At 30.4% G+C, this 18,687-nt stretch overlaps 1 protein-coding gene across 3 annotated transcripts in view; it reads left to right on the forward strand.

Moving 5' to 3' along the window:
* The window catches only part of LOC105152260 (uncharacterized), a 54,034-nt gene that overhangs the window by 27,415 nt on the left and 7,932 nt on the right, over positions 1-18,687 (forward strand). For all 3 annotated transcript variants that reach the window (XM_011066434.2, XM_011066433.2, XM_011066435.2), the window contains exon 2: positions 15,239-15,543. In XM_011066434.2, the coding sequence (XP_011064736.1) occupies positions 15,239-15,543 (305 nt within the window). The remainder of the gene's footprint in view (positions 1-15,238; positions 15,544-18,687) is intronic.

An 18,687-nucleotide genomic window follows, 5' to 3' on the forward strand; every position in this document is an offset into this window, starting at 1 on the left:
GTATTTGTTAATAAACAAGTTTAATCTAGTAAAGGTGAAATTTATAATAATAAAAGCAATTGAAACTTAATATTTTATTATCACTATTTATTATATGCACCATAGCTGAGGTAAAATATCGTCACAACTTTTCAGATCCGTTTGATTAAATCCGATTTGAATCTTGACGAATCTTTTTCTTTCAGAATGTTAAAATTGAATATTTTTAAAAGATAGATTTGAATAAATTTGTTTGTCAGAAATCGATTAAATCCTGAAATAATACATAACTTAATACATTTTATTGTACTATTAGAAATATGTATTTTATAATTCGAAATATTTGCATTTCACTTTTATATTAAAATTAAATTAGTATACAACGACTTTAACATGCACTAGTGTTTTCAATCGAATTCGCCATTAGTTTACATAAATTCTAGTTCAACAATACTTTAAGTATTTAACTTAAATTTGGTAATGAGGATATTGACCAATAGGAAAATAGCTTCGACATAGCCTCGATATAGCTTCAAAATTTTACTTATTATACCTTACAATAGATTGTAAATAACCTGGGAGGTAATAAAAAAAAATAACAGAAGGAGTAAACTTTTATATTAATAAATAAAATATTTTAATATCTGTAATAAACTTTTATAACACAAATTATTCAAAATTATCTTTAAAAAAAAATTTAATTCTAACATTTTGAAAGAAAAAAAATTTATCCGTGTGTCTGAACTGTATTTGACTTGAAAAAATATTATCTGATAATCCAATGGATTCATATCTATAGCCTCATACCTATACTTTAGGTATACCTGAAATTTAATTTCTTTCATTTTTGCTTAAGACCATTTTGATGTATCTCTTATCTGTGTTGAACTAAAATGGAAAATGTAAAAAAGATTTTTCCGGTCTGATTTGGAACCATTGGTCCTATTTTTAGATTTTAGATAAAATTTTAAAATATTTTAAATATTTTTGTTAGTATTGAATAAAAACGAGCAATTTGACAGTTAAGATAAAAATTTTATTTAGAAAAAAAATTACTGACAGTTTATATTATTAGAATTGAAATCAATAAAACTTAATTAATCTGATTAATTAAGATCTAATCTTATGATTCATGATATTTTACTGATTTAATTCCTTGGACCAGATCTGATCGATCGATCACCAGTACTACAATCCCTATAAGTTATCTACTGTACTGTCCGATTTGGATACGGGTCCTTTCGAACTTTGGAACAAATTTTACAATAAACCACAAAAATGATCACAAAACGCTTGATATTTTTGAAAATGCTTGAATTCTACACTCTTTAATTATTTTAAATTAATTATCTTTCAAATATTTTACACTTTTTAAATAATGATTTACAATTTTCTTTTTAAAAAAAATTTTCGCCCGATGTCTTATAAGAACTTTACATTATAAATAATGCAAATCTGTTTAAACATGTTCATTTAAATTAAAAAGATCCTATTTAGAACACGGTTTAGACTACTCTCCTCTACAATAAATTGATCAAAAACTCTTGAGTCTACTTTTGTGTTTGTTAAGTTCTTAATAATCTTCTCTAATGATCTTGAGCATAATCGAATTTTAAATAACTTGTTAATTTTTTCAAGCTTTTATAACAAATTTATATATCATTTAAAAAATGTATTTATTCTCTAAAAAAAAAATTCAATTTTAACATTTTGGAAAAAAAGTTCTCTGACAGAAGGTGGGAAGGGAGATACCGGATTCGAACTGGTTTCCATGAATGAATTTGACCTGAAAAGGTGACGATTCTACCATCCGAGCTACGAGTGCATTCGTAAGTAAGGATATCCACGAGACGATTCTTGAGTATGCGATTTGATTTTGAACTTTTTTTTTTTGTTAAAAAAAGAAGACCATACACATGCCTAATATTCTGCTTATAATTAATAAGAATTTTTCTATTTGTATTTTAAATTAAATTAAATTAAATTAATTTTATAATATATAAATGAAATTATTTAATTTATTTAAAAATTTATTTATTCTAAATTAAAATATTGACTTCTTGCTTGTGTGCTGCTAATAAAGGAAAATTAAAATATCAATTTAGCCTGTACTTATCTACCATTACCTATAATTATAATGCATTACGACAATGTAGGATCGTATGATCGAATCGCATTTCATTATGGATAACGGTGGAAGGATGATTTAACCTTGTTACATGTAACTTTATCTTGTAAAACTTTATTACTTTTCAAGTCATGTCTCCGCAGTTTGATAATCTCTAAACGCTAGTTAAAGCCATAGATTTAGAGAAGATGGAGATTCTCCACCAATCCCTCCTTCGAATAAGATTTTACCACACCTATAGAGGCGTCCACAATGTAATTTTAACCCATAAGAAATTACAATCGATCAATTACAATCAACCATGATTAATCAATTTCTTGTTTAAAGTATACCTTCAAATTTCATTGTAGATGCTACTTAAGCTAAAATTGGAGGTTGTAATTGTTGTAAGCCTCACCGTTTGACTAGGAATTATTTCACCATAGGTCATAAGATCAATTTAACAATGATCGATTCTAAGATTAAAATGGCATAAAATCCATTCGTAAAAATTTATGAACGTTTATTGTAACGATAAAATTAAGATATGCATTGTTCAAACATTCGTCTCGTTTGGATTTCGTCATTCGACGTTGATACCGCGTATTTTCTTGCAGCCATTGCTTCGGCATCGCTCTATTCTCTAGCGTTAGACATTTTGCATACGTCGAAAACACGTGGTGTCCGAAAGTGGGGGAAAGGAGACTCCGTGCTGAAGCCTGTGTGAACCCCGTGGTATCACGAATCGTCGTACCTCGCCACGTGCTCGGCAAGTTTGACGGGAAAACGCGCGCGAACGCGAGATTTTATGTCAAAGCACGTTTCGTCATGGATATTTAAGATTTAAAAAATTTTTTTAATCGAATTGGCAACGAATTTATTTCGGCGAGTTGTCCAAATCGCCGAAATGTTAAATTTTATGTAGTTTTGATCGCAGATATTTTAACGAAGTAAACGTCAGATGCGTCAGATTAATACTAGCATAAATAGTATAATATTATAATACTACTATAAAAGCTAAACGAACTGTTAAATTCATAATTTCAAATTATACCCACAAGTGAGTTTGAATTATTTTGAATTATTTTTATAGGTCGCCAGTGCTTCTACTCAATATGTTAATTTAACTGAAATAATAGAATTAAATTAATAATTTAAGAGAAAATCAAGAGAAAATGTATTAAATGACCCAAATTTAGTTTATTATTTGCTAAATGCATACATTAATATGAATCACTTTACTTTGAAACTAACATACATAGAAATGGATTGATTTATATTGTGACACATGTAGAAGTTAAAAAAATTGATATTTTAACTTCTATATGTTATTTAACTCATTAACTCACAAGGGACGTTAGTTGCCATTATTTTTTCGATATTTAACATCGTTTAAACCTACATGTTTGTAAGCGGGACATCGTATAAATGTTCACCTTCGTGACATCTGTGTGACGTGTTGTCAGCATACTTTGCATTGAATACGACGATTACATACCTCAGCCTGGCCGAATCCATATGCAATGCATTTCGTTGATTATCGCAGGTCAATCTTGATCATGGTGTTTCGATCATATATTCTAATTTTCGAGATTATGCAGCTTTACTCAACCTTTACTCTTTTGACTTGTAAATAATAGGATAATGAAATTATAAATCTTACAAGAGATTAAAAAGAAAATTTTTAAGTTTTTTAAATTAATAGTTCGATCAAATATATGCCTTCCTAGACAAACAATGACATTTTAAATTCGAAGTGACAGTGTTTAACTTGTATATATAATTTATTTATTATTTTTGAAAGCATTACAGCACTACACTATAAAGAATACGAGGTAATAAGACATAAGCAGTAAAGAGAAAGAGAAAGAGAGAAGGGAGGGATCCTAATATTAATTTTCTTACTACTCGTCTTATTATTTAAATTTTTTTGGATGCCACAGTCTTAAATCTGATCCTTGTTTCATCCAATTAAAGTTCATTCGTCGTGCTTTTTTAATTGCACAGTTTAATAAAAGTGATGAATAATTTAATATATGAAAGGAGAGAGAAGAGAGGAAGAAAAGGAAAGGGAAAAGTTTTCGTTGGTCCATTACCGTTTTTGAATATAGATTTTTTTCCGCCGAGAAGATAAATTACATCGTAAAATAACAACAATGATGCGACTGTCGCCTAGACACATACGAAAGCGGGAACAGCTAATTTTACGCTGTCGGGTTACTGGACGTTATCTTACGTAACTTCAAAACTCGAGCGCTAAGTTTAGGTTTCTCTCTCTTAACTCTCTAACGGCGGGTTTCGTTTCCGGAGACGCCACTCTCTTGCGAAATACATATGCATCTCCTCTTTGAGGGGAGATCTTTCTCGTCGCTTAATTTACGAGATATTGACACGGTGATCCAAAGGTTCGAGTGTCTTAAAATTCATAATTACATCATTTACGAAACAAGACATTGCATTTGAAACGAGTTTCATATTTTTAGAGAGCTATTTTAAGCTTCTTTCTTCTATATCGAGTCGCTTCGTTGGAACGATTGTTGTTTAAATATGAATTAGAATACGTTAATATTTGATATAATTTTTTTTTCAAATGGGAAATTGTAATCTATTTTGTTTATAACCTTGCTCAGAAATTATTCCAATAGTCTCGGCTGATAACAATTATTTGCCAATCATGTAACTTCTCTTATCTTTCTCTCATTCCATATGTCACATTAAAATTTGCATACAAGATATTTTATTAATGATTTTAATATTTTGAATATATATCTCTTTAATTTCATTCTGATAAAATAATTCTTCGAGCTAGGGATTCTCAAGTTAGGAATTGGACACCGTTTAGATTATTTTTTATAATTAATTGGTCAGCTTTATTTAGGATAAATAAAGCTTAATATATGTATAACGCATTCATATATTTCATTTTTATCTTACACGTTTGGCCCGCCTTTGATTATTTAGGATACTTCAAGACAACGTCCAATGTTGAGTATTTCTATTCGAAGTTAATTTCCTACCTTTCTATGTCCGCTTTTCTTTTCTTTTCTCTTTATCGTGTCGTAAAGCGTGTTGCCTCCAACTTCGGTCTCTGTTTGACCGAACGCAAATCAGTCCGATACTCGCGCTAAATATGGAACCAGCGGAACACTTGGATTATTTTGAGAACGACGAGTTTCTAGCATTACTTAGTAGGTGTGACCGCCTGTTAAATCACGCTGTAGGTAAATGGAAGGGTAGGATTGTTGAAAGTTGCATCCATTGATCTCTATGCAGTTTACGAGAAAAAAAGTCTTTCTTAATTTCTTTTCTGTCTGACAACATATGTCAAGATTCTAAGAGTGGGAGACTACCGAAAGATTTAGATCGATCCTAGTCAAAACATGTTATATCTTGACCGTGAATCCTACGATTTAAACCAGCGAATCTTTGAACATAAATTTTAAAGACAAAAACATATAAACTTGGATCGATATCCTCTTCTCGGTTGCCGAATCTTTTTTTTTTTTCCATCGCTAAATTTACTGTGACACGAAATGCCAGCTTCTAAAATCACTAAGCACATACCAGGGTGTAATGACACTTGGCAAGCCACAACGAATGGTTTGTTGGCAGCCGAAGTTGCGGCGAAAAAGACACATCGACGTCCCGTATGATTTCGATGTTAATTAAGATAGCTTTGAATGAAGCATTCAAATTAAACAGTTTAACAATTGTGTCATTAGCGACGCTTTACGATGAAAGATATTCCCGGGAACTTTTTTTTTCATGAAATAGCTTAGGAACGAAATTGTTTACGTTGCTAATTGATCAATTCAATACAAAACCTTTCAATTTTGATTTATTAATGGAAAAAAAACACCAATTGTTGTCAGTGACAGTGATCAATCGCAACTTGGTAAAAAAATGAAACGTTCCTATGAATTATAAAAATAATTACAAAGTTTAATTAAAATTAATTGAGATATAGAAAGTTTTATTATTTATTAAAAAGTTAATTTTTTCAAGAATGAATGATGAAAATTGAGAGATACTGAGACTAACTTTTAAAGTTTTTACAGCCAAAACTGAAAGACTTGTCGAAAAAGTAAATTCTATATTAGTTGCTACATACATTTGGCTATTTAATAATATTTTAATAATGTGTAAAAATTAATAACTGATATAAAAGAATATTTTTGAAATTTATTCCTTGTATATCCAGTAGCCCGAGTATTGTAAATTTAATGAGGGGGACGCGATTTTATCGCACTTGTATGTTTGCTGTGCAACGGCCTTTGTTCGTCGTTTTCTATACGTTTGACGTTTTACATTGCTTTCGACCGACCTCTGCTTCGCATAAGTTTTACATAATCATTCGAACAACAAGCTCCGGAGACCGTCTCGCATATCGTGGAAAGGGAAATCGACTTTAGAGTTTTATTTCTATATGATTTACGGTAGTGCGCAGTGACGTTTTCTGACATATTCGCAAGGTACAACACGATTTATGTAGCAATATGATTTTACAAGCATGTGCAAAATCACTCGCATCATAAATTTATATTTACACATACCTATCTATATCAGAGTTGGGAAGCGTTACTTTTTTCGTTACTTTTCCGTTACTTTTTATAATAAACATTGACGTTGCAATTTTTTATAAGTAAATGCTAAAGTTGTGTCAAGGTTGGAAAAGTCGACATTTCCAACCTTAGCACAATTTTAGCGTTTAGTTATAAAAAAATTGCAACGTTATTATCAAATTGTTTATTATAAAAACGAAAAAGTAACAGAAAGAGTAGCAACTTTCCAACTTCTTGTATATTGCATATATCTATTCTCAGGATTGAGGAGTAACGCGTTACTCATAATATCTTTATCATTGGCTACGTTTACACTGAGAGACGTAGACACGGCCTGACCTATAATGCGACCCAAAATAAGTCTAGGCACTATCGCATTTACACCGGTAAGCAGTCTGAAGTATTTTACAGTCTCAGCGCTGTCTACGTTACACTGGCTTTTTTTGTTAAATCGCGTATCTGAGGACGACAGTTTGATGATTAACAAGTGTGTTGTGTAGTGTGTAGTTCATTAATTTTATAATGGCATCCGAGGAATATTTAACACAATTTTATTATCACACAGTTTATTTTTGGAAATAATAGATAAGGAGAAATTTTCTCTCCATAAAAATCATGCATAAAGGAAGACATGTGGGAAAAAATTTAACATTTGCAAAGGCTTTAAATGATCAATCTGCTTACGTATGTTATCAACGAAAAACATTGTGGACATATTTAAACGCAATAGAAGATGAAAGAAGTATATGTATGAAATCGAGGAATAACCATTTTTGGAGTGGAATTGTGCTAAAAAGGTATACATACACTGAATCAGATTGGATAGAAACTTTTCGAAGGGTACATTTGTGTTCATTATTGCAACCGCATTTGGAGCCAAAGCCTGTTTTCTTAAAATCAAGAGAATCATTATCCGTTCAAAAACAAGTCGCTATTGCATTGTATAAATTGACAAATAGCGCAGAGTATCGGATAGTTGGAAACGTATTTAGCATACGTAAGTCCGCTGTGAAAAAAAGTTTGTATAGAGTTGTGTAAAGGCTATCAATGAATTACTTATGCCAGAGAATTTTTGCAAATGTCAAATGAAATTGAAACTTCTGAAATTGCATTACATTTTGAGAGAATTTCCCACGTATCGCGAATTATTGGCATCGATTCTCATATACCTATATTAGCATCATCAAAAGATTATCGAAATTATGTTAATTGTAAGGGATGGCCTTTCTTTAATTTACAAGCAGTTGTCGATGACAAATGCAGGTATGTATTATTTACAGTTTAATTTATATTAATCACAATTAAACAAATGGTCATAAATAATTAATTATTCATATAAAAAAAGAAGCATAATTCTAGAACAATCTAAACTTTTGATATATATATAAATAGCGATAACACATACGATATAACGAATAACAATGTCACGAGAAATTTCCATCTGCATAAGGGAAGTGCTTAAGATTCATCATTTTGTCTGTAAAACAGGTAATGATTCAATCCTCATAAATTTGACTAGAAGTTATTAATGATAGTTTAATTTTTAAATTTGGAAATTCTTGTTCTACATAATTTGCAACATGATTGGCGCTGTAACATTGTTGTACGATATAATATTGTAACATTGTTGCACCTTAACAAGATAAAAGAACACGTTTATACATACTTATATTATACGACGGCTGAATTCCATGTCAAATATATGTAAATTCTGCGTTTTACTAATATTTGTGATTTTACTGAAGATGGCCAGATTGTGGCTGAAACGTCTAAAGATTTTCTTATTAATGTAATGAATAATTAAATTTCACAAACAACATCCAGTGCTGTGGTTCCATGCTCCTTTTTTTATATGTTTGATTTATAAACCACGTTTGTTAGAATTATTTAATTAATTCTTATGTACAGATTTCGAAATATTTGTATCCGCCACCCTGGAAATACTCATGACGCTGCAGTCTTCAAAGATTTCAATTTATATAAGAATGCTAAAAATATTATTCCGCAGGTAAAGCAACAGTATATTTATTATGAAATATATTTATATATATTTAATTTATTTAAATTTTTAAATAAATTAAATAATTAATTAATTAAATGATAGAAATAGAAGAAAAAAATACATATCATCTAATTTTAAAATTTTATACATAAGAACGAAAATACAATCTATTTGTGCATAAAATTATAAGAAACAAATTTTATAAAAATTACCAATAAATTACCATTTTACCGCAATTTTACCGTAAATAATTGTAAGATTGAATTTTACGGTACTTTTGCATCTCTAGTAATACCATATTTAATCAGCGTATCTACTTTTACCATGGGTAAAAGTAGATAATAAAGGGAACGTGATATCACTCAACCATTCGTCAACATTTGACAGACTATCTATTGGTTATCTCCTGCGTAGAAATGCATTACGATAATCACGGCTAAGGTATCTTTCGCAATAAATGATTTACAGTTTTTAAGATACTTATTAACATCAAATTATTATAACAGTTTTCTGTTATAACATTTCTGTTATAATTCTGTTATAGGGGATACAACTTTCACCTTTCTATATGTATTTATTATAGAAATTGAATAAAATAAATTATATTTTTTTGTATATTTTATATATATATATATATATATATTTTATATTTTGTATATTTTTATATTTTATATTTTTTTATATATTTGAATTTTATATTTTAAATTATATTTTAATTTGTAATATTACTAACCTAGATTATGATTGGATTTTAAGACTAAAAATAATTTCGACGCATTAAGATCCAACTTAGATTGACGAAGTTAGTTATTAAATTACTAATATTTTTTATTAAAAATTTAATAAAAATTTAAAAATTATTGATATTAAAAATAAACAGAATACTATAGAATCTTTTTATTGAGACATATATACATAATAATAGTTATTAAGGCGTTGAAGTATTTGTTTCTATTTGAGATGAAGATGAAGGAGAAAGGATATTATCACCATAGGATGATGAAATATTATTATATAATTGTATTATTGCATATAATAAGGATGATAAAGATGAAGTTATTAATTGGGAAGATGATTTTGGTTTGTTAGATAAATTATTGAATGAAATGGAATCGAGAGTGGTGGATGAGAATAATTTTCATGAAAGTTGCCTGAATATGACTAAAAGTTTCTATGTTGCATTGCTTGCATTCTCAACATAAAATTATGTAACATTGTGATAATTACATAACTTGTTGATGATTATGTTCTCTTTTCAACATTATATTTTCCCACTGACGTTGAGACATTATTTTTGATCTTGCGTGAACTCATTGAACATTTTCATTTTTCATTAATCTGTGCATTTTCTGTGCCTGATATTTAGTAAAAACTTCTGCGAAGTCCTGTGCCAATTTCAGTGAGTATATCGCCCTGAGAACGTAAATGCGATATATTAGATTACTTTATGTAATTACACTGGAATCTCGTAATAGTGAACCTCGAAATAGCATGAAAAATCTCTTTCACGCTGTGAGTAACATGAGTGGAGAGTAGCAGTAGCCGCTAAAATCTTGAATTTTATTGTTTTGAAGTAAAGTAGAGGCAATCTCATTATAACGTTTAAACCTCCGCTATTACGAGGTTTCAGTGTACCTATATTTATTTTATATGTATTTTATTTATTTTCTTTTTTATTTTTTTATTTATATATGTATTTATATTTATTTTTATATGTATATGTACATATATTTATGCGTGCTCTTGTATATGTGATTCTGTATTCTCTAAAGTCTGTATTATCTTTCTTCAAATACATGGATTTTACACGATTAATCTGTGTTGGTTCACATCATTGGCTTTGGATATTTATTTTGTGATTTAATCTTTGGAGCCTTCGATGAAGATTCAGAATATTTTATTTAAGTAGAAATTTTAAATATTGAACAATGTTTTGTACTTTTATATTTTAGGTTGCATTGTGGTATATACGAGATTTCTCAAACTTTTTTGATACACCGCTTATAGACGGGAGTAAACTAAACTAAATTGAAAAGTTCTCTATTATTTTATAATTTTCACAATAGTTGAGATATTAATTTCTAAAGATTGTCGAATAAACGGGATAAAATCGACGCATAAGACAACTTTAAAATATCTTTCAGAGTTCTTTATGAAATATCTAAAAAATATTTTTTAAAGATGTCTTAAAATTGTTTTATGCGTATTGTTTTATCTGTTTTAGACATTCTGCTCATAGAATAATTAAACAAAAATTGCAAAAATTGAAAAATAATAGAGAACAACTTTTCGACTAATTGTAAATTTAGTCCTAAATTTTATCTATCTACAAATTTTCACTATCAGCAATGAATATTAACAATTAATATTACCTGAATCTTTCATTTTTCCTTTGACTTTCACTTTGAATCTTTTTGATTTTGAAAAAATTCTTTTCTTTTTTACCGAAGAAAAAATCGAAAATTTCTTATAATATAATTTCAGTTACCTGAAAATGATTTCTTACTTTCAGAAACAGGACAAACTTCGATTTAAAAATTGCTGCGTATATACAACATGAAAATATTTAAAGCCGTAGCTGTCTATCTCGAACGTCGTAACGCGACCTATCGCACGCTTTTTCTGACCCTTTGCAGATATCATCGATTTATGCAACATTCTGATATTATTTACCGCATAACTTACGATTCGTTACTTCGATGTAACGTTAAACAGATTATAATAAAATCCTGATATAGCTCTCGCGACGCTGATATTGTATAACATCATTTATATAATTATCACTATCGCTTTCATTGGCAAGGATATCCTACTTTTTCGTGTTTTGTTTTTTTGAAAGATATTAAGCTTGTTCTTTTTGACTGAACTTCTTGCACGATTTATTTTTTTGTTTTTCTCTAACAAGGAAAGGAAAAAAAGATGAATTTGAATGATTCTAAGATTTCTAAGGCCCAGTTTAATTGTTAGAATTGAAAAGAGATGAGGAATAAGTTGATGCAAGAATTGACTGTAAGTGAAACAGGCCCTTTTTTTGTTTGCGAGAGGAGGAGAAAAATCTTCACAAAGCCCATCATCCGGAATGCTCCCAAAGAGAGAACCTAACCGGATGATGGAAAGACGCCCAGAGGCCAGTTCCCTGGGTATGCGGGATTTGATGGGTCCGTGTCCCCTCCATAAGGAAGGACAGCGGATGCCATATCTAGCTTAAAAACTCCCTCTGTAAAGCTACTACCTCAAGACTAATTGAGTGCACTCTGGAACCGCCTATCCGGCATTTCATCAGGGTAAGTTGAAACAGCCCTAAAAATCGTCTGCCAATAGCATGGCTGTATCGCCTTATCGGCTGTAGGCTATCAACAAAACAATATAAGTGCGGCGAAATAAGTCCAGCATGTAGATGCCCAGGAGTTGTTTACTATAAGGAAGGCTTACATTTGATGAAATTGAATGAGGCATTTTCCAAGAAAAATGGAAGGGAATTGATGGGATGATAAATTTTATAGACCTGTCACCTCTAGGGTGACATTTGGAATAGTAGTGATTTTTTCAGATATATTTTTTACAGATCAAAATTTGAATTTGTGCGTTTGACTGAGTTGGAGTGATTTGGATTGACTTCTCAAGTTTGATACTACAAAATCAAAACTTTTACACCAACTTAACTTCGATTGTCATCTGATTTTCGCTAACCAATGAAGTTCCGATGACTAATCAATTGAGAGAATTGACAATTGTAATTTCATCAAGGATTCGGCAATTACTTCAGGACTAATGATTAATATGTACAACGTTTCCAATAATTTTCTATACAAGGATCTCAAGATGAACAACATTTTTTTTTACGTTATATCAAGACTAGCAATAGAGAGTTTTTGCAATATCATTTATTCAGATACGTGAAGGATAAACTCAGGTTATCTTTTTCTTAACATTATAACATTAATTAAGAAAAAGATAACGTGACTGGTAGCGTTCATCGTATCTAGATTACACATTATTGCAAAAACTCCCTTATTTTATATTATAAGAATATAAGAGATAATTTAGCGACTTGATATTTCGACTTTATTTATTTTTGTTATTAATGTTATCAGTTTTATACGCTGAAGAAGTGACCCGTGGTCACGAAACGTATTTATTGGATTTTATAATAATAAATATAAACAATAAATATTTTAATTATATTTGATTTATACATCTGACAATTAGCTCATTGACCTGACTTTCTCACAGTTGCTTTGCGTAATACGAGCGAATTCTATATTTTTAAAAATATGAATGTTTTTATAAAGAGTGATCTACAACTAGTAATTTTACCCTATCCTTACAAAGTGTTTATTTTACATAGAAACTTGTTAAATTACTTCTTGAAACTATCATGTGTCTCAGAAATTATGAAAAATGTATTCTTAAGTTTTCAACAGCATAATTAAATACCATTTTTTCCTTTTCTTATACAATTAAAAATTTTTTTCATTATAATATTTTAAATAAGGAATAGTATTGTGTGATTTAGGCAACGGATTTCCTGGTACTAAAAAAAATCCTTATTTAAAACGTTATAAGAAACGCTTTCTTACGATTTTTTTATTTTCTGAGCTAAAATGACGTGTCATTAATCTAGATTACCTTCCAGCTATGTTTCCGTACAAAGTTCAAAAGAAATCGCTATTAATCATTATTTTAATGTTCACTGAATGCTTTCCATTTGATGACACAAGTTAATACAAGTGTTGTTCTATCCTTATTGACATTCAGAGAGTGACAAAGGTAGAACGACATTTGTGTCGATTTGTGTCGACTTGTGTCATCAAATAAAAAGCATCCTATGTGTATAACTTTATCTTTTAACTTCCCTGTTAGATGCATATTAAGGTCAGTTCATCTTTCTTCCTTTTGTTTCAAGAAAGGAAAGAAGAGGAAGAAAGATATACTGATGCAAAAGCGAATTGGACGACAAACACCTAGGAAAAAGAATAAACCAATCATCGATTCGACACCCCAGGATATCGATCATATAACTTTTCCTCTGAAGCGAAAACATGAAAAATGAAAATTTTTCACCTTTCACGTTTAGTTTATTCTTTTTCCTAGATGTTTGTCGTCTTAGAGAAAGAAATTTCCGAACCGAGTTAGTTCAGTTTATTCTTTTTCTAGATTTTTATAATTCCGTAACTAAACCGAGAAGTGTTTCGAATCCGACGGCCGTCAATATAACATGTCCATACACACACATATAAAAATTTTTCCCAAGTTGCCGCTTACAAGCTTGTGAAATAATTATAAAAAGAAAATAAAAGCAAGCTCATGAACTGCAACTCAGGAACAAATTTTATATGTATAGACATATGTTACATTGACGGCGGACGGAACACTTCTCGATTTAATTACGGGATTATCAACATCTAGGAAAAAGAATATGCTAAATTAACTCGAGTACTCTCTGGTCTAATATTGTGCGAATTATAAAGCAAGATATGCACTTGCAACAATAAAACATCGTAACTACAAAGTCGCGCCGGCGGTAACATTGATATCTGAACGGAATGTTACTGTAACACTGTGCAATAAAAATAATTTTTTTTCACACATAGAAAACTCAAGTTATTATTAAAAGACAACATGTACAAGCGTACGTGTCGTTCCACGATATCAAATCATTTGTGTTTTTTACACACGTTTGAAGTTTTATGCATATTTGAACAGGTTATTTCGGCCTCGTGCAAGATGAAATTTTACAATTGTCTGAAAATCATGTATTTTCATACAAAATTAGTCGCTAAGAAAGAGAAAATGATAAAATTAAAGGAAGATATTGAAAATATGTATTTTTCATTCAAAATTTTTGATTTTTCTACAAAATCTGAATATTATGTATATATTTCATAAAATTATGTATTTTCATGTAAAATTGATCGCTGAATGAGAAAACAATCAAATTCAAGCGATTGGAGTAGAGCAAAATGATGAAAAAATGTATTTTTAGTTGAAAATCCCCATTTAGGCCATGATCTGAAAATGTTCATAACTAATAATGCTCGTTTGATAAACGACAAAGATGAAATGATTCGTAAGCATTGTCTGAATCGGATCGCGGCGTTATATATAGCTAACTTCAAGAGAAAATGGCGGCGTTATGACCATTTTTGTAGAAAGATCGAAAATTTTGAATGAAAAATACATATTTTCAACATCTTCCTTTATTTCCGCTTTAATTTTATCATTTACTCATTTAACTAATTTTGTATGAAAATACATGATTTTCAGACAATTGTAAAATTTCATCTTGCACGTGGCCGAAATAATCTGTTCAAATATGCATAAAACTTCAAATGTGCGTAAAAAACACAAATGATTTGATATAGCAGAACGGACACGTACGCTTATATACATTTTGTCTCTACTTTTGATAATAATTTGAGTTTTTTATGTGTGAAAAAAAAATTATTTTTGTTCCACAGTATTGCAATTATTAATAGACCAAACTTCTCACTCAGATTCTCTGAAAACCGCGATATCATATTTCTGAGTCGTGTTTAATTAATTTAATAGCATACATTTAATAGTAAAATTATTTTCTTGTTACAGTGCCTTACTGCAATCGACGGCTTGCCACAAGGAGAGCGTCGCCTCCCACTGACGATGAACAAAGCATATCGTCGGAGGCGGAAAACACATCGCCACGTGGGTCACCCTTAAGTCGCGGAGAAAACCGCGTAAATCGCCGTGCTGTCGCCGCACAAAATGCCACGGGGAGAAGGCGACGAGGAAATCTGCCCAAAGAGGCTGTAAATATTTTGAAGCGGTGGTTGAGCGAGCATAAGTTCAACGCGTATCCTAACGACATCGAAAAGGAGACGCTCAGCAGCCAAACCAGCCTCACAATAATGCAGGTAAATGCTCTTTTTAATAGATTTTCAAATTCTATAAAAATCTTCTTTATAAATTGCTGCATTATAAATTGCTTACCAATATTTGGTAATTTTTAGTAATTAATATATTAACTATTACGAAAATTCTATACGTGGGATTTGAACTCGTGATCTATTAATAACGAGTCCGTCACTTTCAGTTCATGCCAAGTGTCGACCCAATATGTGTATACTTATTACAAACTAGATTTATACATATCGCTTATTTGTTATAATAACAACATCGACAACATAACTCATTCTCAATTTAATAATTTTCCATTTATTTTTGTCTTCTAAAATAGGTATTAAAAGAATTTTCTTAACTTTAGAGACAATTCTTCTAAAAGATTTAGTACCAGATATTCTTAACTTATGAGAATGTATTAATAAAGTGAAATTTATTTTCACATTAAGAATTTCTTTTTTTTTTATCAACATGAGAAAATACGGTATTAAAAAATTCTGAAAAAATTCTCAGAACTTTATGAGAAGAAAAAAAATGATTTTTGTCTCTTGCAGTTTTTCTGTAAAGTTGATAGTATTTGAATAAAAAATTATTCAAGACCAATATTTGGCAATTTTTAGTAATTAATATCTTAACTATTGCGAAAATTGCAAAATGGTAGAGAACTTTTCGACTCAGTTTAGTCTTCTCTATCCTGTGAATCCATGAAATATTTGACGATTATTTCCAAATATCCTGTATATATATAATTTTATTATGGTAATTTTTTGAAATAGCCCCTCATCTAAAATTTTAATAAAACTATACTCATTCGATGTGTTTTCACTCAAAACGAAAAAATCGAGGCAAAAAAAACTTGGCAATCGGGCTCGTGAATCGAGTTATTAAGCATTAAATTGAGTTGGAGATGATATTTTAAACAATAAATAAGGAGCTTCTGTCAGGTCATTTCAATAAACGAGCTCTGAGATGTAAACAGTAAATCTTTATTACTCTTTTATTATAATTTCACGGAACATTTCGACCATACTAAATTCTCACCAGCCGTGTTTATAAATGAAATAAAAACTCTTAACAATAATTTATATGAATATATTAAAAACTTAGAAATTAATTTTTGTAACGGTATAAAAAATGTATTAATCGAATCATCTCGTCCACAATATATGTTACAAATTCATCTATGTTATACTGAGTCAAATTATAAAAACGTATATAAATTGTAATCTAAATCAATTCTTCGGTTAACAGCGAGAAAGAGTAGTCAATGTGGTCACAAAAAAAAATCTAGTCAATAACTTAGTAGTAACATTATTTCCAATTGTATAAGATATTTTAATCTTTAAAGCAGAGCCTTCCAACTCACAAGCATCGCGTACCCCAATCCTAAATCCCTTTACCTCTCGACCGTTCGTCTCCTTTTTCTTCTTCTTAATTAGTGGCTCCTGTCTTCTGTAAAGCAAGCGGAAGCAACAGGGACAATATGGCTAGATCATGTCCTGGGGTGCGTTCCGAGTTACGCATGAAACGTATGATATATCGTTTTATTCTTCTTTATTATTTGGTGAACAACAAGGGCAAATGATGCATCATGCGTTTTATGCTTAACTCCCTGATCTTGTTCATCCCTTCTTTTTCTTTTTCCACCACCTCTACTTGGCTTTCCAATCGCTTCGTCCGTTCGTGCTTATCCCCACTATGAGTCCAAAACTTTTCGTCTATTCGTAACAATAATGACTGCAGTGATTGTAGAGTGCAGTATACCGGCGTGACGACGCGACGTGTCATTTGGTATAGCCATATATTGTGGTATAGCAGTTAAATGTTTCATCGAAAGATAGATACATATACCGAGAAAGTAATGAAAGCAAAAAAACCGGTATTTATGACTTATTAATTTTTTGTTTGTTTGAAATCTCTATTGATTCTAAGGGACTCCGCACCATAAAAGGAACAGAGAATAAGAATTTCAACCTATCAAAAACTGTGTATTCCACAATACATGATTTCTGATAAGTTGAAATTCTCTGTTCGCTGTTTCTTTTATTGTGTGAAGTCCCTAAGTCCCGATCTACAAGGTGTTTTAAATCTTAAGCCGTAAGAAGCTGATCAATTACAACCGAATGCGAAGAATATCGATTGTGATTCGTCCATTTCTTATGGCTTAAGGCTTAAAAATCTATTGTAGATTCGAGCTAAGAGTTATATCTGCATACTTGCTTGCGACGGCTCTGAACGCGTTTGGCGGGAAAACTGGAAGGTAGCATTGAAGGGGGTAACATTAAGAAAGAGAGGTTTGTTTACCGTTAAAATCTTGATTGATTCTTCTCGTCTCGGGTGTTGCGTCATCTCGATTATATTTTTAAGTAAAACAGTTACGAAATCACGCCCTTGTACTCTAAAATCTCTAAGGGTGCGTTCGAAGTTACGCATAAAGCACATGATGCATCATTTGTCCTTGTTGTTCACCAAATAATAAAGAAGAATAAAACGATATATCATGCGCTTTATGCGTAACTCGAAATGCACCCTAACTTTAACGCTTGATAACTCGATACATGAGGCCGCGTTTTTTTTTGTCAGATTCTTTTGAATGAAAACGCTTCGAATGAGTATATTTTTAAGATTTTAAATAGGGGGGGGGAGATATTCTAAATAATTACCATTATTAACCCTAGCTGTACACACTTGTTTTTTGCATCTTTGATGTACTGGAGTCCCTGGGACCCCATCCATATTTGTTACCGTGTAACTTCCGTAAAAATGGATATATTTCAATTAATTTTGTTTTCGATGGAGAATTGATTAAGAAACAAGCCCATAATGTGTAAAAGTCGATAAGGAACTTCGAGATATAAGATTAAAAAAAAAAAGAAAAAAATTTAGAAACGCGAAAAAATCTCGATTTAGAAAGTTGCATTGGGATCTTAGAGATCCCAATGTGTACAGCTAAGGTTAAAAATAGGGATTGCACAATCGAAATCCATAACTGTTTGCATTCTTTTTTTTAAATAACTTGTAATAAATCTTATAGTTAGATTTTTTTATGTCTTGCCAAAAGATTTTTATAATTTCTGATCATTCGACATGTGCACTATTGAATTTTCTATTAATTTAATTTAATTCGGAAAGGAGCATAATCCTATGCAGTTATTGTT

This window comes from Acromyrmex echinatior, chromosome 18 (assembly GCF_024713525.1).
Source record: "Acromyrmex echinatior isolate Ae372 chromosome 18, ASM2471352v2, whole genome shotgun sequence".
Classification (NCBI taxonomy): Eukaryota; Metazoa; Arthropoda; class Insecta; order Hymenoptera; family Formicidae; genus Acromyrmex; species Acromyrmex echinatior.